At 44.6% G+C, this 25184-nt stretch overlaps 1 protein-coding gene across 2 annotated transcripts in view; it reads left to right on the top strand.

Moving 5' to 3' along the window:
* The window catches only part of TBC1D19 (TBC1 domain family member 19), a 1159927-nt gene that overhangs the window by 464863 nt on the left and 669880 nt on the right, over positions 1 to 25184 (top strand). For both annotated transcript variants that reach the window (XM_078678973.1, XM_078678974.1), the window contains exon 10: positions 5479 to 5517. In XM_078678973.1, coding sequence (XP_078535099.1) covers positions 5479 to 5517 — 39 coding nt within the window. The remainder of the gene's footprint in view (positions 1 to 5478; positions 5518 to 25184) is intronic.

Below are 25184 nucleotides of genomic sequence, written 5' to 3'. Positions count from 1 at the left end.
TTGGCCTTAGAAAGCTGGTGGTAGGACAAGATGAGAAAGCTATGCTGCTTGATATTTGATATTTAATAATTTATATAGTGCCCGAATCACCCCGTATGGGGTATCTCCGCGCTAGGACTGCTAATGTCAACCAAGCAAGCACACATCAGACCAGATAAGTCTTTAACAACTTTCTAAATTGGAATTAGTCCCGACATTGACGTAAGTGAAGGGAAAGTTGGTTCCAAGAAAGGGGGGCCAGGTGAGAAAAAGCTTTGCCACCCAAGCAAGCTTTTTTAAATCGAGGGGTGCAAAGAAGTGATTTTGATCCTGACCAAAGGGACCTGGAAGGTAAGTACCTTACAAATTTGTCTGATAGATAATTAGGACCCAGGTCATAAAGAGATTTGAAAACAGTGCAACAGATCTTAAATTTAATCCGCTTCCGGACTGGGAGCCAATGCAGTTGTAGAAGAAGGGGTAAAGAGGCCGTTCTGGGAGGGGCATTGGCTACTAGGCTGGCCGCAGTATTCTGGACTACCTGCAATTTGTTTAAAGAGGTTTAGTTGGCTGAGACCAGCAAGGCATTGCAGTACTCCAGGCGGCTTAAAACTAGTGCCTGAATCAGCATTTTCCGTGTAGAGGAAGGTAAAAAAGGTAAGACTCTACTTAGTAGGCCAAGCGTGTGAAAACATGCCACCGCAGTAGTGGTGACATGCTCTCCTAGCATACGTTTCTGCTCTATGCGGACTCCCGGGTTTTTTACCACTTTTTCAGGAGTAGGGGCAGAGCCCAATTCCTCTGGCCTACAGCTTGGAGTCCATCTCACCACCGCATCTCCAAACAACATAATCTCCGATTTCTCTGCTTTAAGTTGAAGGAAGTTGTCCCAATCAGCAATGGCCTTCGAAACCCTCCGAGAAGATGACCTGAATGTTGTAATTAGATTTAGCAAAGGAGAGTAGAAGCTGAGGGTTGTATGACAGTACAACGCATGCTTTTACCCCGCATGCCATTACAACGGACGTGCGTTGGGGGGCGCTGGGTAGTGGAATAGTTTAATTTTCTATTCCAACTCCAGTCCCCGTGGATAGTAGGAAAGGTGTTGGATAGAAAATTAATCTATTCCCTATCCAACATCGCCCTCCAGCGAAAGTCGTTGTAACGACTTTCGTTGTAATCTCTGCGTTGTAATGGTAGTGCGGGGTAATAGTTGCGTCGTAAAAGATGTTCCCCAAGCTGAGTATCGTCAGCATAAGAGATTGGACTGAATCCTAATTTCCTAATTAATTCCACCAAGGGAGTAACATAAATGTTAAATAAAGTAGGGCTCAAACAAGATCCTTGCGATACTCTCTTGGTTACTCTTGTAGTCTTGGAGTGAAAAGGACCCAGGTTAGTCGTCTGAGTTCTATCAGTCAACCATTTCAGCGCATTCCCTTGGATGCCAATGTCCTGAAGTCTCCTAAGCAGGATCCGGTGGTAAATGGTGTCAAAAGGCACCGATAGGTCAAGCGGTACCAGACGTGCTGCCTGACCATTGTCCAGCGCCATTCTTATGTTATCGGTTACTTCTATCAGGGCAAACTCAGTGCTGTGTCTGGCCCGGAAGTCCGACTGCGAGACATCCAGGCAATTCGAGGCTTCCACAAATTTGGCTAGATATTTTTATGTGTTTTTTCAAAAGCTTGCTCTGAACAGGGAGCATGGAAGTAGGGCGGTAGTTGGATAACTCGTCCATGGGAGCTTTAAGGTTTTTCCAGATGGGAACAACTTGCGCTGCTTTCCATTCAAGAGGGAGTCTGCCTTCATTCAAAGAGCTGTTGAGAGTGGTGCAAATAAGGGCAGAAAGTTTCTTAGCGAGCAGGGAAGTGGTCCCAGCGTGAATGACATCTAATGGAGATCCAGATTTGTCTTTCTTTAGTAGAGATTCTACCTCATCGGGTGTGAGTAGGGGAAAGTTCTCCAATAGCAAAGCATTTGATGTAGTCGGCAGTGCTCTATCGTGGGACCTCTCTGGGTACCACTAGTCGCTGTGATTTTATTAGAAATCGTGTCAATTTTCTGGGTAAAGTGATTTGCGATATTGTCACATAGAGTTTGGGAAGGAACTTCTTCATTGTTGCATGCCTTTGTGTTTGTTAAAGACTTTAGGATCTGGTACAGGGTCCTGGGGTTATTACCTGCCTGCTCAAGTTTGGTCGCAATGTAAGTTTTGCGGGCAGATTTTAAGTTTTTGTGATATAAAGCCAGTGTTTCTTTATATCTTTCTTTGTGCTGTAGGTTGTGTGAGGGGCCATTTCCGTTCTAGTTTTTTACAGTGACTCTTTTCCGTCCGAAGGAGGGGAGAATACCAAGTAGTTTAGGGGCGTTTGGGAGGGTGAGGACACTGCTTTAATGGGGCTAAATAATGAACTGTAGATTTTATGATAGTGTTGAAGTAGACCAGGTGGGAATAAGAAAGGTCAGGGGCTGTTGGTGTTGTTGCCCATATGTCCCAGAACTTTGGAGTACAAATGGTGTGGGTTATACAGGGTAATTCAGAAGATTACTGGGGTTAACTACTTGGTTGACAGAGAAAGCACAAGGGAATTTGGGAGGGTATTCCATATGAAACGGCTGAAGCCTTATCGTCAATGTTTGACAAATGTCAGTGTGCACGATATAGACACCAGTGACAGTCTGCCAGTGTAACAAAGAATGTACAGAATATCTGACAGGGTTCAGGGCTAAATTAAGGCAGAAGTTGCCAAGATGCTGGACCTGGGGCGTCACTGAGGGATCTCGTAGTCCGAGGTCCAGTCCTGTGCTACTAGTAATAGTACTTGACCCAGTTACTCAGGACCCATAGTAGGTTGTGCCCCTGGACACAAGGATTACACGCCCACAACCCCCACGGTAGGGCCTGGTAACAACTGCATTCCCATGGCGCTCTGAAAGTGGTTCTGACATACATTTACAAAGGAGAAGGGTCCCAAGTGGACCCCTTCTCCATTGTGAATGGTTCGCGGTCTCCTGTGAAGTAACCTACCAATAGTTTAAAAGTAGAAATGAGATCTCAAACCATTGATACATTGCATTCTGAATCGCAATTTGGAACGCACAACCTAAACACGCCCCTTCAACAGTGTGATTCTGTCTGTATTTGAAACCAATTTTGCGATAATTTGATAAATACTTGCTGGATCCTAAAATGGGTTTAGTACATCTTGAAAAGCCATTTAGCTGTCACAAACCCTGTGATGTAGGTAATTTGCTTTGCATACCACTATCCCAGGAAGTCATAAGTGTGAAAACCCAAATTATAAGCATTTAAATGTGCAAGTTTACATTTTATTAAAGCTTTGTCAATGACCTCACTGTTCAATTGATCAAAAAAGGTCGCTCTATATAGCTCCTTGTGTTTAAAGAAAGTTCCTTGAATCACTGTGTATACCAGAGAATATATTCACAGATCAAAATCAACACCTCAAATCACCTTCTGTTTTTTTATTGTTATACAAAATCTTGTTTGTTACTAAAACATAAAAAAATATCCTGGTCTTTGCACTAATGCCTTTACTATGAGCACACAGTCGGACATGCATCTAATAAAAGATTCTCAACCACCATCCTAAAAATCTTCCTGGCACACAGACATGCAGATATGTGCTCATATGAATGATTGAAAAAGACACTGTCAATCTACACCACAGACAGTGGGATCCATTACAGTGAATGCCCCACTACAACCCACATATTGTTGTTTTGTACTATCAAATCCAGGGCGAGAGAATACGTGGGTAGTTTAGGGGAAGACTTAAATAGCTTTTTATTTATGTTACAACTGGGTTTCTCGGAGAGAGAAGTATAATGTCCTGCTGCGTAGGAGGCGATTTTTAGGTCGGCCCCAACCAGTATGCGAAAGACATCTTGGGGACTTTCAGAAAGTTGACCTGGGAATGCATTCCGCCCATGGCTTGCTATTGGCTTAGTGGTTTTGAACTCACATTTTATGGCTGTATTTGCTTTAGGCTGTGCGGCTTGAGTTTGTACCTCCCCATGCTAAAGCTGTTCTTACAGTATTCTTCCATTAAGTAGTTTTCTGTAATAAACAGGCCTTTAAATCTTATTCTTATCCTGTCGCATTTGCTGGACATTCAAAGACTGAGCTCATATGTCAAGCTGTGTTTTCGTGGGAGCCTGGTGCCTATCTTGCTATCAACTGACTGTCAAGTAAGAGCGTTTATCGGAAAGAGGAATACAATCTACTTTCTCCTTGAATCCTGCTTGTGCCCTTTTAAAAAGAAATATTTTTTTAGACATAGCCATCTCAAAAGGTATCTTGTTCTTCATCTGCACAAAACATTCACGAAAATCCTTTTGTGTTTATGTTTAGCTACACAATAATTATGAATTCAGTTTCCAACTATGTCTTTTTTGGAACACATACATTACTGGATATAAACGAATTCCTCATTTGCCCTTGCATGCACTAGGGTCATGATTCGAATGGTGCAGCTGGTGCAGTGGCACAGGGGTAAAAAGCTCTCGGAAATCCACTGAACACCAAATATTGCTATATGTTACTGCTAAACAAGCAGTCGCAAGTACCTTGCAGCTATTAGGGTCATGATTTGAATGGAACAGAGGTGAAGTGGCACACGGGCCAAAAGCTCTTGGAAACCCACTAGACACCGATTATTGTTATATTATATTACTAAGCAAGCAGTCACAAGTGCAGGTCTTTTGCAGGCACTAGGTTCATGATTTGAATGGTGCAGCATGTGGAGTGGTTCAGGGGCCTAAAGGTTTAGAAAACGCAATAAACACTGATTATTGTTATATTTTACTACCAAATAAGCAGTCAGAAGTACTTTTTGGTTGTTTTGTAACTATTGCACCTAAAGTAACACATAGCCTAAAGCATCACTGTAATAACATCTGTAACCTATTGGACTTTTCTGTCCACCTACAACTTATGTTACATTCAGCGCCATTATATGGCACATTTTCACACTCTTTGTATGGTCTTAAAATGCTTCTCAATCTGGACACACTAACACCTTGGCAAAGGAATTCTCTTTTATAACATTAGCACTTCAGCCATTTTAAACTATATATAAATACTTATAACCTAGTATATATCATTCCATACCAAGCTTTGGCAAAGCCGATAGGTCTCGTCTATGCAAGATATATTGGCTCTGTTGATTTTTCTTTGCCATATTATACAGCAGCACTAGCTTCAATGCAGCATACCTGAAAATAAAAAAGTGCTATAATGCAGACAACACTGGCTGTCGTACAGATTTTTTACATTCCTTTCGGCCATTTGCAACATAGCTAAAAAACATTAGCAAAGCCAACAAATCTCACATAGGCAAGACCTATTAGTTTTGCCAATGTTTGTTGTAAAATGCAAGTGTTTGATCCATGGTATTACGGATATGGATAAGGATTACTGTGCTTTCTTCACTAGGACATGGTCTTTCTGATTTGTGTATTCTATATTTTCAGAGCTTTTTGAAAATGAACATGTGCGCATTGGGAAAAAAGGTGAGTAATGTTTTATACTGAAGCGACTTCTTTTGAACATTTTGTCCTAAACAGTTGGTTATAACACTAAGACATGCAATACATTAATTCACCTTCTGTTTAAATGTAAAGTTCTGCTTCCTAAAAAATCAAGTATTGTATTCTGTCCATTTTTAAGAACAATTCCCTAAATCAGTCAGATAGACGTTGTACAAAACAGTTAAGCTGCATCAAACATTTGAATTATATTTTCTATTGTGGTCAAAAAGATTTGTTACAAGTAAGCTCAAGATACCAATATCTCTACTCTCCTATTGAGGAGGACTTACATCCGTTATTTATCAGTAGTTTTAGTTATATCGTAAAACATAGGGGTTTAACCAGATGATTAACATTTACACATCCAATTAACTTGCGGTTGGTGGTTGGATATCCACATGTAGGGAACACACCTAATTAGTATGTAGCTCTGCAAGACTCACCTCTCTAGAATGTTCCAGGCACAAAAAATACACATGATCCTCTTTAGAAGTGTGGTATGGTCCCTGCCTATTCTGGGCTAAAGATGCTGGTTATCTGTCTGTTCTATCAGTGTTTACTAACCTCTATAAAGTTTTGTAAGAAATGATGGTACTGGTAACCCTCACCCCGTGGCATACTTCATCTTGGGGTTCTGCCTTTGTTGATTCATGGTAGGCTGGTTGGTGGAATGGTGTTTGTGTGGAAATGGAACTTAGCTCTATTGTTTGTGGGCACAATCATGGTTAGCCCTTCTCCCTTTTTTTGAGCTGCAAGGTGTTGCAATATTACGCATCCCCGGAATACCTTAAGTCTCAGTAAACAGCAGTGTTATTTGCTGTGTAGTTTAGACTTTGAGGTTCATCTATGGGTGCATCTTTGCACTGAAAATGGTCAACAATAGTTTACTACAAGGATCTGTTTACACAGTGACTGTGTTATGTTTACCCCACACATGGCAGTCTTGGAAGAGGAAGACTAACACTTCTTGATCTGTTCCCAAGAGTGGTCAGTTTGATATTTAAACTTTTAACTCGAACGTTAGTCCTTGCTGAACTTCACTTTTTCTACCAAGCTGTTTTCCTCAGGCAAACCAGAGGTTTCATGTGCTTGGGTTTGCTAATTTTCTGTTCTTCAAGGGGCTCTCTGAGAACCTGTTTGTTCTCTCTTTGGTATTTATAGTCAACTGCAAACTGTAAACCTTTCCAGACATTCTCTATACTCCCCATTGGCATAGCCAAAGATTACCCCTCTTTTGAACCAGATTGTATCCTCTTAGCTGAGGTCTACTTCAGGTGTTATCAAGAACACTCAGCTGTCGGGTTTGAAAAAGTGGAGGACGAGAAAAGCAGGAACATTTCTATACTTTGAATCAATAAAGTAACTGCTTTGCATAGTTCTTTAAGGACTTCTGCTCCTTTGATGACCTCAGTCAGCTTCTACGAGATACTGGAGAGAACTGCTTTTCTTAAATGCAGATGCCATAGAACAGGGTTTCTTTCTGGAAGCACACATTGGCTTTTATTGTATGTAAGAACCAACTGAAGGGCAAATAATTATCTTGTTAGGAATTACAGTCCCTGTCTTTTTAGTGCATTTACCAGGGAACATGCTTTTATAAGATCAGCCAAACAGAAGCCTATGGGGTGTACATAATACCTGGTGACAGGTTGGGATCCCTGCTCTGTCCCTGTAGGTAGATAATCAGTGTTCTTGCCTTTCCCTTTTAGTACAGTGTGCTTCTGTGCTACTCATCAGTCCTCGAAGTTTTTCTTTTATCGCTTTGCGGTGCAGTCGTAAGTTTTCAGCACATGACTTGGGATTTCCTGGGAACAGATGAAGACTAACTGAGGTTTTTCAGTTATTGAGGATGTTTAGTGCATGGCTAAGGCTTTTCTAGGAGGGCTGATTGCATTCAGAGACTGTCCGAGGATGTGCAGACCATGGGTAAGAGTGGGCATATCCCGGCTTGGGCAGGGTCAGAGTGTTTATGAGTATCATTGAAGTTTTACTGGTGCAGTACAGAGCATGAGAGTCCACAAAGCCTAACTAATGGTCTGCCGAGCCTGGCTGATGGCATGTAGGAAGTGGCTATGGGCATGGAGTCTGTGGCTTTTGTGTGTGTTGTGTGTGTGTGTATTTTGTGTATGTGTGTATGAAGTGGGGGTGTGCAGTGTCACAATAGTTATAGTATGAGCAATGACTGTACATGGCATGGTTGCGTGTGTGCTAAGCTAAGCTATGTTTATGTAGAGTGTACAGAGGTTGTTTGGAGCATGCCAGAAGATGAACAAACCATAGCAGCATCATGACTGATTCTGTGTATAGAATGGCTGAAGGTGTGCAGAGCCTGGCCGACTGCATTAAGCGCATGACTCTGGTCACTTAAAGTGTGTCTGTTCATATGAGAGTGAGCAGAATATCCATTAGGGTGAACAGAGTGGGTATGAAGATGTGCAGGGTGAGAGAGTAAGAATAAAAAATGTGTAGAATGTTTAATTGTGTGCAAAGCATGTGTCCTTAAGTATGGCAAAGGATTTTAATGAATGGTATGGCTAACCTCCCCCAACAGCCAGTGCGAGGTACCCTCCTGAGACAATGAAAGGACACCTTCAAAACATCATTGTCTTGCCTATTGGGAGCATGTTCAAAATTCTGCACTACCTCCTAGATATGTTGAGAGAAGGAAAAGGAAAAAAACAAATCACAGTTAAAAGAGCAAAACATATGTTCCAATCCATTTTAGTGTAAAGGCACATTTATTACTTGTTAGCCATTAAGAATTTGAGGAAACATAATAAAAACAAGCATTTCCAATGCAATAGGTCTCGCATTCTCGCAAGTTTGAGCTATTGGCATTGTAAATGACAATACCTTTTATTCATGTTTAAAAAACCAAAACATAAATAAAAGGCATTGTCATTTACAATCCCAATAGCTCAAACTCGCATGAATGCAAGACCTATTGCACTGCAAATGCTTGTTTTTAGAGTGCTGTGCTTTTCACAAGCACTACTGCCATCTTGTTAACTGTAGTCCACATATAAGGTCCCAAAGGCGAGACCTATTGGCTATGCCAATGCTTGTACTGCATATGCTTGCAATAAGAAATCAAAAAAATATGTAGCCATCGCATAAGCTTGTAAAAAGTTCAATCGGGTCGGGGACAATCGATATTTGCCCGGCGGTATTGCCTCTGTGACCCTCTAGTTATTTAAATCAATGAAGAGGCAGGCGCTGGAGACTGGAAAGCAGGAAACAAGGTTTTTTTATTCTCTCCGGAGGAGAACACAACGAAACGGACAGAAGGTATCGTTCTGAGGTGCTCTAACTTACGTTTGAGGCCTGGCCCCTTATATACAGTGTTTATGGTTTTTATTACAGTTTACATACATGTGACAAAGCTTTGATATACGGAAAGACATACCCGGAATCCCCCTTTGGGGCCCGTTCCCACGCACATTTACAGTTGAAATCCCCACCCTAGTCATAACAGGTGATGAGTATCACGCAGCTGGATATTCCGCCGATTCACGGAATGTGGGGGGTTTGATCGGATCTCATGGGGTGGGGGCTTTGATCAACCCGGGGATTCTTTGATGGGGGAAGCTTTCTATTGTACGGGGAGGGGCAAGGATGGTATCGGCAGAGCTGGGTGTCGGCTTGGGAACGGGGAGGACAAAACGGGCACACGGGGAAAAGGGGGTTTACATCTAAGGGCCGGAGATCATGAAAGGAAAACAGGGAGGTGTCGCGCTGGGAACAGGATGAGGGCCTGGGGCAGAGCAGCGCCGAAGAGGGGTTTATGACTCAAGGCAGGTGCAAGCAGGGGGTGGTCAGCGTGCAGGCTTAGTGAAGGAAAAGGGCTATGTCAGGGGCCAGCGGCATGCAAAAGGGTTTGTTCTGATCGGGGCATCTTAAAATGGCGGGCGCGCACGACAAAAGTGTGGCATCAGGGAAGAGGCAAGATGGCGCAGATAATGTTCACCAAAACGCACTAATTTTCCACAGTCCTCCCTTTAACATATTCAAGACATCTTGCTGGTTCATTTTCTATTCGGTTCTACTGTGGTGAGCATGAGAAAGAAAACGGTAGGAATCCTAGATGAAAAGAGTTGTAAATAATACATTTTAACATTTCTAGTTTTCAGGAGGCGGGCCTATTTGATAAACTTTGATAAACTTGTTCAGCAGGAAAGTCATAGGAATGCAATACAATAACGGCGAGCAGCAAGTACATATCATAACGTGAACTGGCAGGTTAATACATATTTCAGATTCGGATTGGAGCAGGATCAATACAATGGCGGCTGGGAGAGAAATGAGGCGTAGCAAAACGGTGGTTGAGGGTGTCGAATGTTCGAAGTTTTATGAGTTCTCATTGTTCTTTGTGGTCTTTCGTTGGCGCTGTTGAGCACCGGCGGTGGAGCTACAAGTCCAGCTCTGTTCTAAGTTCTGCGTTGCAGGGCACGACCCTTTCCTCGCGTTTCTGGTCGGAAAGGTCCTTTTCGCCCTGTGTCCTTAGAGGTGATTGTCAGAAAGTTCCGATGGAAGAAGAGCGTTCAAAACAGTCCATAGGGTAGGTCAGAGGAAAAAGGGGGATGGAGCAAGGCCAAATTGGGAACAAACTAGGGGAACGAGAGACTTCAAATGGGCGGGCGTGCGACGGAATTCAGAGAGCGGGGACTTGTCGAAAGGCACTGGACGTCGAGCAGGGGCATCAGGTCGACCCTTTCTTTTCATGCTGTCAAAAACAGTGCCTCGTCCTGCAGCTCCTTTCAGTCGTGGTCTCGCCTTGGCTAATGTCGCAGGTGTCCCTTAGTCTGCAGTCGGGCCTCGTGCTCCCACATCCGGTCCTTCTCTCCTCCAACAGCAATACCCTTAAACAAGTTTGAAAAGACAGTCTTTAGAAAATTTGCAGATGAAGATAATCAAAAAGTCTATTTCTCGCCCAGCTCCAGGCAAAGAATGAAAGTGTCCGTTATATTTAATGTTCACCACTGGCATATGAATGACCGGTGGCGGACCTGTTGGATTTACTATGACTTTCCTTCATAATCATTTATTACAGGCATGACAGTTCATCTGATGGTAACCCGCCTTCGGGAGACAAATCTGGCAGAGATATGCCGTTCTCTAGAGTTTCACATTTACAAAAGGGTACAGTGAGTCGTCAACATGGTACTACACAGGTATTTTGCTGAGAGGCGAACATGGCTAAACATTTCCTTTCTATCGGTGCATCCTGTTTTTCAACTACTGCGGGGTTCATTTTGATGATTTCTTTACCTTGGTCTAGTCTGTTAACCTTGTAAAACATCATTCTGGGTCCTACGTAACCTTTTACAGCCCGGTTACTTCTAGGAAGGACAGGGGTTTTATGGGAAACAACCAGGGACATAGACAGGGGAGGTAACGGGGGTGATCGTTTTTCTGGTTTGGGTATTGCGACGATTCGGGGAGGGGAGGGTCGCGTATTCTGAGGTCCTTGTTTTATACTATAGGAGCCGTTGACATGTAGTTCCCTTATTTCGGGCCAGATTAGGGAACCTCTGTCGTCTTACCTGTCCTTTCCCTTACGGCCCAACCTGGGTTCATTGACTTCTAGCGGAAAAGGAGAGGTAATGACGCGGCCTCAGGGTGATTGTATTAAAGACAAGCGTTTGTGCAAATACTGACGGTATTTGAAGCCAATTAGGTGGTGTGCTAGGGGTGGCAATCTGCCAATTTCGGGGCTAACCACTCGGAAGAGTGGTAGTGCAAAAATAGAGAGAGAGAGAGAGAGAGAGAGAGAGAGAGAGAGAGGGAGAGAGAGAGAGAGAGAGAGAGAGAGAGAGAGAGAGTGCAACGGCAGGCTAAATAGTACACGTGCAACAGAGAGGGCGGCAGTGCATTCAAGAAAGGCTATTTAGTGCATTACACAGTAAAGGGTATTCACGAGTCCGCGTTAGAATCTTGTAATCATGCAGTTTGAGCATTAGACAGGGTAGAGGGGACGTGCTTTGAGAAAAGGAAAGAAGAAAAAGGAGGTACCATTTTGTCGCACTTTCTCGCATTCTCGGTCCTTTGACCAGTTGGGTCAACGCCTCAGTCACACACACACACATTCCCTCATAGTTTCGCATCATACGTGACATGGGTTCATTCATCCGGTCTGGTTTAAGGGTGATCACTTTTTATCAGGTTGTGCTAATTTTTCGGGTTTGTTCGATACGTGAGTAGTTTGCAGGCGTGCTTAGACACCACCTTGCGGCGCTAGTCCGCTTCGTGTATTAGACATGGCAAGGCTTCAGATCTTCGCCACGCCTCGGCTGTAATTTCTGACGTAACCTGCAGAGGGAGGAAAAGAGGGGGTGGGGGTGGGGGAGACAGCATTCGCGCGCATTCAAATACATGGATTCATAAGTCCTTTACTTACCTCTTACTCGTCTTTCCTCCTTGGGGCAGGGTCCCCGGGGATATGGTTTTCGGAGTCGGGGGGGGGGTAGTGTGTTCATGTAGGGCGTGTGCGGGGAAACATAAAAAGGAAACCAGAGGTGCCTAGTGCGAGGTATCTAGTCAAAGGATATATCTCACTATCGGGATCCTTAAACCTCTTTCAACGCCGTGGCGTTCTAAAGTTCTTCGGTTCTTGGGTCCCTGCTACTTTGGAACGTTGTACTTTATAATATTTACATTATTTCATTTCACCCTCCTTTTACATTCCCTCAGTTACACCATTCGTTTTACCCATCCTTGGAAGTCACGGTCTTCCTCTACGCGAGAGTTCATGAGTCAGTCGCGTACTTTTAAGGCGGAGTGTCGTGTTGTCGATCCGATCCGTCCTCCAGGGCTGGGCAACCATCTTCCTTTAACCTTAAAGAGAGAGCAGAGTAGGGTGCACAGAAAAAGAACTTTCCTACCCATCCCATATTGTTTTAAAATAAAGCATGCAATACCCGTCCATAGTTTCATAGACTTTATTTTGCAAATTCATTTCAGCATATGGATTAGGAGGGTGTGGTCGTATTTGGTCGGTCGTGGCAATGGCTAAAGTGCGTACAGTGGGGGGTGTCGTTTGCAACAATAAAAAAACATCGGAAAGTTTTACTCATTCATTTGTAAGAGACTAAAACGTCTATTAATTGGCTGGGGGTTCGGGGGCATATATTTTCATAATTTAGAAGCCTAATCATAACAGTTGTAATCAGATTTCCTATATGCATACCGTACGTGTGCGTCGTAAATGAGTTTTACATCAGTTATAAAAATATAATACATTGTACATTCGTAATCAACATTTGTAACGGGGATCTTTTCACACTATTCGTCGAGTGAGTTCTCTTCGTCTTTTCTAGCCAAGTGTACAAAGGATCATATAAAATCTCAGAACATCAAGTTTATATTAGTGCGAAGGAACACCACGAGGTGTTCGTAAGTTCCGATTGATACCAGCGCCATTTTGGGCGGGGCCGGCACAGTCCGGAAGCAGCATCAGGGGGAAATGTTTCCATTACTGGCAGTTTGGACCAGAGTCCTTTTCGGCAGTTCTAGAATTCACGCTAACAGAAGGTGTGGCAATGTCATGTTTGTTTCGTTGGCGATCAAGGCAGCCGTCCCTTACCGGAAACCTGCAAAGGCCGAAGGTTCCGCCGGGGACCTTTGTATGATCTTCAAGGCTGCGGAGATGCTGTCGGAGATGGGGGCTCGTGCTCCATGGGACAAATGTTCGAGTTGTATGGCTGGCCAAAGTTACTCTAGTGGCCGGGGCCCGCCTTCCAGCGGATCCAGACGCCATTTTGAGGCCCTACAGGGGCCACTCTCGTCGAGTTTGCAAGAATGGAAGAGACCCTTCGGAGTGAAAGGAAGAGGTCCCTGTATTGTGAGAGCGGGACGTTCAGCTGGGGTGCAGCAGTGATGTCCCCACCTGGGGGGGCGAGGGAGACTCGTTCACATCGTCTCCTTCTCCCGGTGCACTCCATGCCGCTCCTTTTCATCGCCCCGCATGAAGGCCTCTCCACATCCGGTGTTCCCCAAGTGCCACCATTGTACGTTCGGTGCTGCGCAAATACTGGGGTGCCACCATTGTACGTTCGGTGCTGCGCAAGTACTGGGGTGCCACCATGGTGTGTCCGGTGCTGTGGAAGTATGGGCACCATCGCCTGACTGGGGGTGTTCGGCGTCGGGCTGGGGGCTGGGAAACCTCCTACCGGTGGAGGTGGGAGAGGCTCGTCCGCGTCGCCTCTCCCTCCCAGCCCAACTTGGACAAGTTGTTGTGGAGGTACGTGCAGGACATCCCGCCGTCCAGGACTGCTGCGGCTGTGACGGAAGAGAAAAGGAAGAGGTGCCTTGTTCTCCTCTTGGACATGTGGCGGGACTACCTTAGTCTTTCCAGGCCCGTTGCGGCCGGCCAAGGAGACATGTGGCGGGACTACCTGCAAATGCCCAGGCTGCGGGCTCCTGCCTCTCCTCCGGCTCCCCCATACGTTAAGATTTCCTGACCAAGAGTTGGCGGCGGGGCTCGCCTTATATGGGTTGCCGTTGGTTGGGCGTAGCCGTAACCCTGCCCTACTTTGGAAGGTTCCAGAATGGGGGGGGGGCGAATGTTCTATTTGACTTTCATTTTCTACAGTTTATCGTTATTATTCCTTGTTTGTTGTGTTAAATTAAAAGTTCAAGTTTATTAATGGTCTACGGATTTTGTTTTACCATTTCTTTCTTTCCAGGTTGCTTTGATGCTAGGTTTCTGCTAACAGAGGTCGAGTAACACGGAAACACGTGTAGAGGGATGACGCAGATTTGCACATTACATACACACAAACTCAGACGGGGGACAGTACAAGTACGACATACAAAGACCCAAGACAAATATAAAAACAGTTATTGGTCATAATTATCTCTTTCCGTCTATGAATTTTAAACGAGGCTGGGTTCCCGTCTTGACATTGCCCGACCTAGGAGAACTTGATCATGCCGCTGAGATTTTCCTGGCGAAATCTGTGCCATCGGGCATAATCAAACGTGGTGGTTCTGTCTGGTCTGTCTATGTAAGTCGGGTTCTTCTCTGTCTCGCGCCTTTTCTCGTACTGTCGGTCTGTCGTTCTTGTCGGCCCTTTGCCTTTACTCACGCTCAGTAGAGTCGGGCATTGGGCTTTCCAGTGTCCGACATACCTACAAAAAGCGCATTGGTCTGACCCTAAGTCTGGTCGTCCTTTGCGTAGTGTCGGGGGATAAGTTGTGGGTAGTGGTGTCCTGGGGTTGTCCTGTCGGTATATTTCTCTACTTGGTTTGTCCTCGTCTTTTCTCTGTCGTTTCGTAGCCTCTCTGCGCCACATACCGAGACTGTCGAGCATAATTGGCGTCGTCTTATTATTTCGAAGGGCTATTTCTAACGTTTCTATTTTATCAATGTCAAAGGATCCTGCCAGTGGCCACTGTTTGTCTTGGCTATCTTCGGTATACCTGTGCCATAATTTATTATAAGCTATGGTGACTAACCCATAGTTTATGAACATGTCCTTATTAGGGGTGCCTTCTAGTGGAGCTATATGGTCCACCTCTAACACCCGGTCCGGGCTAAACAGGCTATTTATCAATGGGGAGAAGACAGACATGACGGCTCGTAACGAGGGACTAAAAAGTCAGCACTGCCTATCTTATCACTAGGTGCAAAGACTAGACAGAATATTTCTATTCTACGTTGTTTGCAGGTAGTGAATACCTCATGGATCCAAAAAAAATATAAAACCAAACGACCAATAAATAACAATGGGGAGAATGAGTAGGTCCGCAAAGATCTGCGTCACCTACCCTTTTCACTATCTGCAAAAAGGGTGGTCTCTTCCCTACTTGCAGACAGGGAATCTCCAGGAAACAATAGTTTGTGAACAACAGTTCAGTTTCAAGCAATTATTGAGTGGGGGAGAAAAAGAACAAGCACGGCTGCTACCCTACTTATCCTCCACTGCTTGCAAAGGGAGAGGGAGCCTGTTGTTTCTCCGTTTGCAGACAGTGAATCTCTAAATAAAAATAAACAAAGCAATACTAGTATTTTGAACAATCAAGCAATCAAAACAAATTTTTCGCAACTTGTCGTGGCAACACGACCTTACCCGGACCATGTGGACAGTTTCTTGTCTTCCGAATCCAGCGCCCGATCGTCCTCTTTTTCTCGTATTTCTCACGGCACTCCTGATGGTTCCCAGTCAGGACCGTAGATCACTCGAGAGAGGTCTGTTCGGAACTAGTGAAGTTCGGATGATCGGCTGCCAGACGAGGGTCTATTGGGCAAGAGCTCTCCCGATCGTTGCAGTCGTTCACCCTGTCGTCGGGACCTCTCCCACTGGATCCACGAGTCGCTGATGGGCCCCACGCTTGGGACGCCAATTGTAAAAAGTTCAATCGGGTCGGGGACAATCGATATTTGCCCGGCGGTATTGCCTCTGTGACCCTCTAGTTATTTAAATCAATGAAGAGGCAGGCGCTGGAGACTGGAAAGCAGGAAACAAGGTTTTTTTATTCTCTCCGGAGGAGAACACAACGAAACGGACAGAAGGTATCGTTCTGAGGTGCTCTAACTTACGTTTGAGGCCTGGCCCCTTATATACAGTGTTTATGGTTTTTATTACAGTTTACATACATGTGACAAAGCTTTGATATACGGAAAGACATACCCGGAATCCCCCTTTGGGGCCCGTTCCCACGCACATTTACAGTTGAAATCCCCACCCTAGTCATAACAGGTGATGAGTATCACGCAGCTGGATATTCCGCCGATTCACGGAATGTGGGGGGTTTGATCGGATCTCATGGGGTGGGGGCTTTGATCAACCCGGGGATTCTTTGATGGGGGAAGCTTTCTATTGTACGGGGAGGGGCAAGGATGGTATCGGCAGAGCTGGGTGTCGGCTTGGGAACGGGGAGGACAAAACGGGCACACGGGGAAAAGGGGGTTTACATCTAAGGGCCGGAGATCATGAAAGGAAAACAAGGAGGTGTCGCGCTGGGAACAGGATGAGGGCCTGGGGCAGAGCAGCGCCGAAGAGGGGTTTATGACTCAAGGCAGGTGCAAGCAGGGGGTGGTCAGCGTGCAGGCTTAGTGAAGGAAAAGGGCTATGTCAGGGGCCAGCGGCATGCAAAAGGGTTTGTTCTGATCGGGGCATCTTAAAATGGCGGGCGCGCACGACAAAAGTGTGGCATCAGGGAAGAGGCAAGATGGCGCAGATAATGTTCACCAAAACGCACTAATTTTCCACAAGCTTGTCATGGCATACTGTTTGAATGCTGAACCTCAATAACATCGTTCAGCCAAACTCTTCAAAGACAGAAGTAATGATTAATTATTATTGTATGGGGGCTCGACCAAGCTTATTGGCCATGTGTGATGCTTTGAAACTATTCTTGTGAAAAAATACTACAGGAGCCACTCAAAAGCAAGTGAAACTATATCAACTTACATGATGTGGAAGACTAACCGCCTATTCAGTGGAGCCTTCTCATTTTAAGTTCAGCAGAGAGATAGTAAACAGTTCTCTTTCCAGTTGTATGTAAAACGCTCTGTTGCCTGTGTGGCTGGGTCTGCGCTATATAAATACTACAAATAAATAAATATTAAAAGACATTGCTTTGTCTCTTTCAGGTTGATGTCGAACAGTTAGCAAACCTCTATATAACGGAACCAATGCTAATGATCACAAAGAAAAAGATTTAGATTTAGTTTTATCTCAAATAGGCTAATTACATTAAAAACACACACAAAGCAGCACAGGTACAGAATGAGGGACAAATCCATGCATCTTTCTCATGAAGAACAAAGTATTGGTTTCTTGGTAGCACATGCATCTCAAAGATTTGTGGCCAACTGCAAATGGTTGGTAATGTATGACCTGATCTAGGATTGCTTGTGAGTTCTGCAAATAAAATACTTCACAGTTGCCAGCACTAGTGAAAAAAAAACCACATTCACTTGCATTCAACACCTTCAGGATTGATGACTCTTTGCTACTGACGTCCATCCGCAGCTGTGGCAACAGCACTGTATTTCTGTCCAGTATTTATTGTGTTTGTATGTTTCCACATACCAAGCAATGACTGCTCTTTGTTTGGAAAAACCTAAAACGACCTAAAAGTCAGCTGCGCGCGCACATTACTTGAACACTGCTCCACTCTTAGTTAACAGGCACACATTCTGAGGCGCCACAATGAAAATGCAACCCTCCGTCGTTTTTGAATAAGCTGAACATGTTTAAGGGCTTTCACGCCGGTTCTTATCCAGGAATGTCATTAGAAAGAGACCTTTCAAGAGAAGAGTCTGCTGAACTCGGCGATAACAGCAGCCAATGGCATTTCAATGACGGAACAGAATGCTTTGCACACTGTCCTTACAAATCACACAAACCAGACCATTTGCTTACAGAGCACGTTTACCTCTCAAGCCTATGTCGAGCTGGTGCTGGGGTGCCTCGAGCTGCTGCAGCGGACCCTGACATCTTTAATCCACCTTGAGTCCCAGCGAGGGCGCAGCACACGTCACGAAGAGCGGACGCTGCTTTTCTAGCACTTGTCCGACCTGTCCCTTCACCTCATTGTCCACAATAACCACCTGGGTGGCAGGAAGACTGACGAAGGACACCCGGCGCGGCCAGCCATCTCTGTTTGCAGCCTCCAGACTTTGCTATACTGCGCGCATTGTTTTACAGTGGCTGGAATGACAAGGGAAAGTGAAAGCGAGCCATGCCCGCGTTGTAGGCATGCCGTGAGCGTGCACATCAGCTATCCGGGCGCAAGCTCAAAGGCACGCTCCTACGGCAGCACATCCAGCGTGAAGATGGTTGCCTGGCTCGAGAGGTACACCGTATTACAAAAAACAGGGGTCCCTAGTAGTTCAGGGATCTTTTGCAAAAATGATAGACATACGCTCAATAGTATGTATGACCTTTGTCCAGCCGGACAGGAATTTTAATTAAAGTGATAAGCAAGAATAAAGAGGATTTTTTTACACAGTGGGTGCAGCCAGCAACCCACAGGGGACAAGACAAAACAAGGGGATGGGGTTAGAACGAACAAGGCGGTCTGTATACTAGTAGTTCAGTGAACAGACAAAAATACATTTTAGAAGCATCATTGTATACAATTTATACTTTTCATTTTACATATGACGCTAAAATGTCGACGGCGTTTCGATGCCTATTGTGAAATGAGTGGCATCATCTTCAGGACAGAGAATAAAAAAGTTTGTCTTGAAAATCTTTAGGCAATTTTTTGCCTACACATATATATTCATACAAATTTTCGGAAAAAAGGGGGAGGAAAAATGAAAACAAGGGTAAGTACTAGCATTAGCATGTAACATATCTGACCATCTAAAACAAAAGTGTGTTTTCCATGTGCAACAGATGGCAATTAAAATCAAGTGAAGTCACATGCGATTTCCGGCGCAGTGGGGGGACTGGTGGGGGCGTTGCATGAAATAAAATGAACGAATTGTTTTACAGTTACTGTGGCTAAGTACATACAAGAGAAGCACGTGAAGTGAAATGACGCGGTTTAGGATCATGGCGTTTCATGGCAGTCAGTGCCGGGCGGGTCTGTAATGCGCAAATACGTCTCACTGCATTGAAATGAAAGGTGACGTGCAGGTTGATTTGGGGCCATTGTTTTCTGGACACTGTGCACGGATGGGGCGGGCACCCGGGCAAGCTTAGTTAAGATTCCGCGGTGAGGTCTCGAGTGAGATAAACATGCTGCGCAGTAGTGAACAGACGGTTAAATGACATGCTTATCGTACGAATTACCAGATTTAGGTCCAAACATTGTGTATTTCCAGGGGGCGGTGCCCAATATCAAGGGACATATGGTCGGGTACTCAATTATCTGAGCATTTTCCTGCCAAAATAGTGGGTAGAGAGGGGTAAGTACGAGGGTTAAAGTGAAAATTGAGTCGCATAATAAGTACACGCAATATAATTACCAAGCCAGGGCAAGATAGCCTCTTCATAGGAGACCGGACCGATCGTGTCTCACTAGGGAAAATAGTTGAAATTAATTTATATTACAGTTACAGCTACTGAAGGGTTTTAAAGTTTCAGGAAGAGGCGAGAGAGCTACGCTTTAGCGAGTACTTACTTCCTGGTTGGGTTGCTCGATGGCAATTCTGGGCTCAGATGGGCGGGGATCGCTGGAGTGCTCGTGGGTGAAGTGAAGATAAAGTGGTGTTTGGAAATAGACAAGGGACTCAGCATGTGGTGTTTGGAAATAGACAAGGGACTCAGCATGTGGTGTTTGGAAATAGACAAGGGACTCAGCATGGTCAGCACGGCGGCCATATTGGCGTGGGTTTCGGACAGTGTGGGGGACATTTTGGTGTGGGTAAGTGGTGAGTTTAAGTGACATTTATATTGTGCAAAATATTTACATGGTTACGTATTTACAAAGATACACAAAATAAAATCAAGAAACATTTGTGTAGGCCTGAAGGAAGTAAGGATTACGATAAAATTGTTCAAGGATTCATTTGATCACAGGAGGGATGCCCAATCTTCAAGGCGATTAAGTCCTGTATGGATACTGTTGGTACGCAATATCCAATGAAGTTCCTCCTTATTCAATAATTGCGATACATCTGCTCCCCGAGGTGGTGGTTTTACCATGGTGATGATTGTCCAAGTTAGGTCATTTTCGGTATGGCCTTTGTCCTTAAAATGTTCAACGAGGGCAGCATTAGGGGTGTTGCATCGGATTCTGCTTCGGTGTTGTCCGATGCGCAACTTTACCTTTTGGCTAGTTTGACCAACATATATCAACAAACATGGACAAAATATAGCATACACTACATTGGAAGTATTACAATTAGTGAAGTGCTTTCTCTCAAAGGTGATTGTGCCATAGGTAAATGTTTTTCCTTCAATGGTGAAGTCACATACTACACAGCTACCGCATTTAACATGGCCTGTTAGTGCCGGTAAGCCCCATGCATCGTTGATTGCAGTTTTTAGGTTAGGTTGTGGTAGGGATGCCCTTACCAAGTGATCTTTTACGTTTTTTGCTCGCTTGAAGGCAAAAATAGGGTGCTCCAGATTTAATGTACCTGCGTTTAACACAGGCCAGTGTTTAAGGACACTTTTCCTTATGGCATTGGAAGCTGGGGTGAAGGTGGTCACGCACACAAGTCTATCCTGATTTTTCTTTTGTTTTGGTTCTAGCAAGGTTTCTCTGGGGCAATACCAAGCCCTTTTGAGAGAACGCCGTACTAGCTTTCGCGGGTATCCCCTATTTCTGAGCTTGTTGCTCAGGGTTCTGGCCTCAGAGAAATAGTCCTGTTTAAAATAGCAGTTTCTGCGTATGCGGAGGAATTGCGAGAATGGGAGCGAGTCTCTGAGGGCCCGGGGATGGTGACTGCTATAGTTCAGCAAGGTGTTTCGTTCAGTGGGTTTTCTGTGGAGGCTGGTGGTCAAGCGGCCCTCTGTGTGTTTGATTTCTAAGTCCAGGAAGAGTATCGAATCTTTGCTCGTGGCCAGTGTGTATTTCAAGCCATTACGGTTGTTGTTTAGCCAATGTAATAGGTGTGTTATCGATTCGAATGATTCGCTCCATATCATAAAGATATCATCAATGTACCGTTTCCACAGGGCAATGCCACTGTGGAAAGGATTTGATTCGGTCAATATACAGGATGTCTCTAGATTATCCATGTACAGAATTGCCAGGTTGGGGGCAAAAATAGCCCCCATAGATGTACCGCGTACCTGTCCATAGAACTGTCCCTCGAAGAGAAAGACATTTTTGGTAAGGCAGATCTCCAATAATTGGAGGATAAATAGAGACGGAACATTGTGTGGGCGCGGGCGTGTGTTGAGAACTTTTTCAATCACGCGTAGTGATTTGTATTGTGGAATGTTGGTATATAAAGATTCCACATCCAGCGTGCACATGGTGCTGGATGTGGGATCAAACGGGTATTCCTCAACCATATTAATCATTGACATGCTGTCTCTGATATAACACAGGGTCTCAGGGACAAATGGTTTGATAAAATAGTCAATATAGTGCCCGAGGGGCTCCAGGACAGAGCCGCACCCCGAGACTATTGGGCGACCAGGTGGAGATTCACAATTCTTGTGAATCTTGGGTAAGCAGTAGATAACTGGTACCCGGGGAGCCTTAATATTAAGGAACTCATGTTCCTTCTTGGAAAGGTATCCCTGCTCTAGGGCATCATTAGTAACCTCGGAAATCAGTTTCTGTATTTCTTCTGTGGGATTACGTGGTAGTTTGCAGTAGTGTTCGGTATTAGCGAGTTGGCGATGAATCTAATTTTTATAGTTATCCATCTCCTGAATCACAATACCCCCTCCCTTGTCAGCTGGTTTTATTACAATGGAGGGGTTATTTTTCAAGGTGGTCAGGGCTTTCTTTTCTTCAATTGTGATATTGTACGGAATAAATGATTTTTGTTTTTCTAAGGCGGCAAGGTCGTTGAGAACAAGTTTCTCAAAGGTTGGTATTTCCGGGGGGACCATGCTGCCGGTAGGTGAAAATTTGATGGTGGTTTGAAAGGAGTGTTCGAATGCTTCATGGGGGTAGGGTTCAACAGAAAAAAACTGTGAAGTCTGATCTTTCTGAAAAATCTTAAGAGCTCGGTTTGAGCATCGGACAACACCGAAGCAGAATCCGATGCAACACCCCTAATGCTGCCCTCGTTGAACATTTTAAGGACAAAGGCCATACCGAAAATGACCTAACTTGGACAATCATCACCATGGTAAAACCACCACCTCGGGGAGCAGATGTATCGCAATTATTGAATAAGGAGGAACTTCATTGGATATTGCGTACCAACAGTATCCATACAGGACTTAATCGCCTTGAAGATTGGGCATCCCTCCTGTGATCAAATGAATCCTTGAACAATTTTATCGTAATCCTTACTTCCTTCAGGCCTACACAAATGTTTCTTGATTTTATTTTGTGTATCTTTGTAAATACGTAACCATGTAAATATTTTGCACAATATAAATGTCACTTAAACTCACCACTTACCCACACCAAAATGTCCCCCACACTGTCCGAAACCCACGCCAATATGGCCGCCGTGCTGACCATGCTGAGTCCCTTGTCTATTTCCAAACACCACATGCTGAGTCCCTTGTCTATTTCCAAACACCACTTTATCTTCACTTCACCCACGAGCACTCCAGCGATCCCCGCCCATCTGAGCCCAGAATTGCCATCGAGCAACCCAACCAGGAAGTAAGTACTCGCTAAAGCGTAGCTCTCTCGCCTCTTCCTGAAACTTTAAAACCCTTCAGTAGCTGTAACTGTAATATAAATTAATTTCAACTATTTTCCCTAGTGAGACACGATCGGTCCGGTCTCCTATGAAGAGGCTATCTTGCCCTGGCTTGGTAATTATATTGCGTGTACTTATTATGCGACTCAATTTTCACTTTAACCCTCGTACTTACCCCTCTCTACCCGCTTTTTGGCAGGAAAATGCTCAGATAATTGAGTACCCGACCATATGTCCCTTGATATTGGGCACCGCCCCCTGGAAATAAACAATGTTTGGACCTAAATCTGGTAATTCGTACGATAAGCATGTCATTTAACCATCTGTTCACTACTGCGCAGCATGTTTATCTCACTCGAGACCTCACAGCGGAATCTTAACTAAGCTTGCCCGGGTGCCCGCCCCATCCATGCACAGTGTCCAGAAAACAATGGCCCCAAATCAACCTGCACGTCACCTTTCATTTCAATGCAGTGAGACGTATTTGCGCAATACAGACCCGCCCGGCACTGACTGCCATGAAACGCCATGATCCTAAACCACGTCATTTCACTTCACGTGCTTCTCTTGTATGTACTTAGCCACAGTAACTGTAAAACAATTCGTTCATTTTATTTCATGCAACGCCCCCACCAGTCCCCCCACTGCGCCGGAAATCGCATGTGACTTCACTTGATTTTAATTGCCATCTGTTGCACATGGAAAACACACTTTTGTTTTAGATGGTCAGATATGTTACATGCTAATGCTAGTACTTACCCTTGTTTTCATTTTTCCTCCCCCTTTTTTCCGAAAATTTGTATGAATATATATGTGTAGGCAAAAAATTGCCTAAAGATTTTCAAGACAAACTTTTTTATTCTCTGTCCTGAAGATGATGCCACTCATTTCACAATAGGCATCGAAACGTCGTCGACATTTTAGCGTCATATGTAAAATGAAAAGTATAAATTGTATACAATGATGCTTCTAAAATGTATTTTTGTCTGTTCACTGAACTACTAGTATACAGACCGCCTTGTTCGTTCTAACCCCATCCCCTTGTTTTGTCTTGTCCCCTGTGGGTTGCTGGCTGCACCCACTGTGTAAAAAAATCCTCTTTATTCTTGCTTATCACTTTAATTAAAATTCCTGTCCGGCTGGACAAAGGTCATACATACTATTGAGCGTATGTCTATCATTTTTGCGAAAGATCCCTGAACTACTAGGGACCCCTGTTTTTTGTAATACGTTACTGCCCAAGGTCCCTAGTGCTATACCTTTGGGTTCCCTTGTTTTGTATAAAAAAATCGAGAGGTACACCGAGCACACTGTGAGCTCTGGGGACACGCTGCAGGGCATCGCCCTGAAGCATGGCAGAACAAAGTTAAGGAATGCGGGGCAAGAGTAGCTGTATGGAGAGGGCGTCAGGGGCTGAAATGTTCTGAAGCAATGCCTTAGTCCTGGCGGGGGAAGGAAACGAAGTGTGTAGTCGTGGAGGAAAATGGTGGGGGTCAGCAGATGGCGCATGGCTGGCTGACACTGGAGGGGGTGCAAGGACAGCTGGGGATTGTAGATTTAATTACACGCTGGCCACACATGTTCATATCAGTGCGGCGCGCACAGACCGGAGCTGTGCACGCATATGGTTCCAGCAGGAGTTGTAATAACGCCCTGAGCCGTACGCGTGCACATCTCATGTCTTTCGGTACGCGTGCACAGGTCCTGTCCCACTTCCGACTTCAAGTCGGCAACAATAGATCTCGCCGATAGCAGGCAGCGCTTTGCGCTGCGTCGCTAGGCGAGAACTAACAAAAGTGTGGGAAAACAGATTTAACTTAATCTAATTATTGTTAGCCGAAGCAATCTTTAATATGGGCTACTAACTAACATAGATGTGCCTGTTAAGGTGCCTGCCTGGTAAAATGTTGTGTGGTAAAGATATGCGTGGTAAAGACTAATGCGTTGTTAGGGATGCGTGGTAATGGTATTGTGTGGTAGCGGCCATGTTGTAAAGAAACTCATTACAACTTGTGTGAAAATCCCAATTTGTGCACAAATATGACTTTGCTGCAAATCGGAAGTTCATGTTTTGCCCCTAATGCCTTTTCCCTTAACATTCCACTATAACAAAACCTAATGAAACATAATACTGCTGGTAAAGAGGAAAAATACATTATTGGATTCTAAATCTCCGGTACCTCAAATTATGTGTTATTACAAGCAGAAAAAAATCAAAATGAAGAGGAATTGTTGCACCAGTGGTACATATTTGGCTCTTGTGCTACTACCCAGAGTACTGCAGCAGTCATAATGAGCAACTAACTGTTCCATTGGGTCCTTTTGGGACACAAAGAGATTTCATTGTTCAGCCCAAACAGCCAGCTTGAGATGATGGAATAGCCCAAGTAAAAAAAGTGAAGTC

The sequence above is a fragment of the Lissotriton helveticus genome, chromosome 2_2 (assembly GCF_964261635.1).
Source record: "Lissotriton helveticus chromosome 2_2, aLisHel1.1, whole genome shotgun sequence".
Lineage (NCBI taxonomy): Eukaryota > Metazoa > Chordata > Amphibia > Caudata > Salamandridae > Lissotriton > Lissotriton helveticus.
The sequence above is the reverse complement of the archived record's forward strand: the minus strand, read 5'-3'. Positions and strand labels throughout refer to the sequence as shown.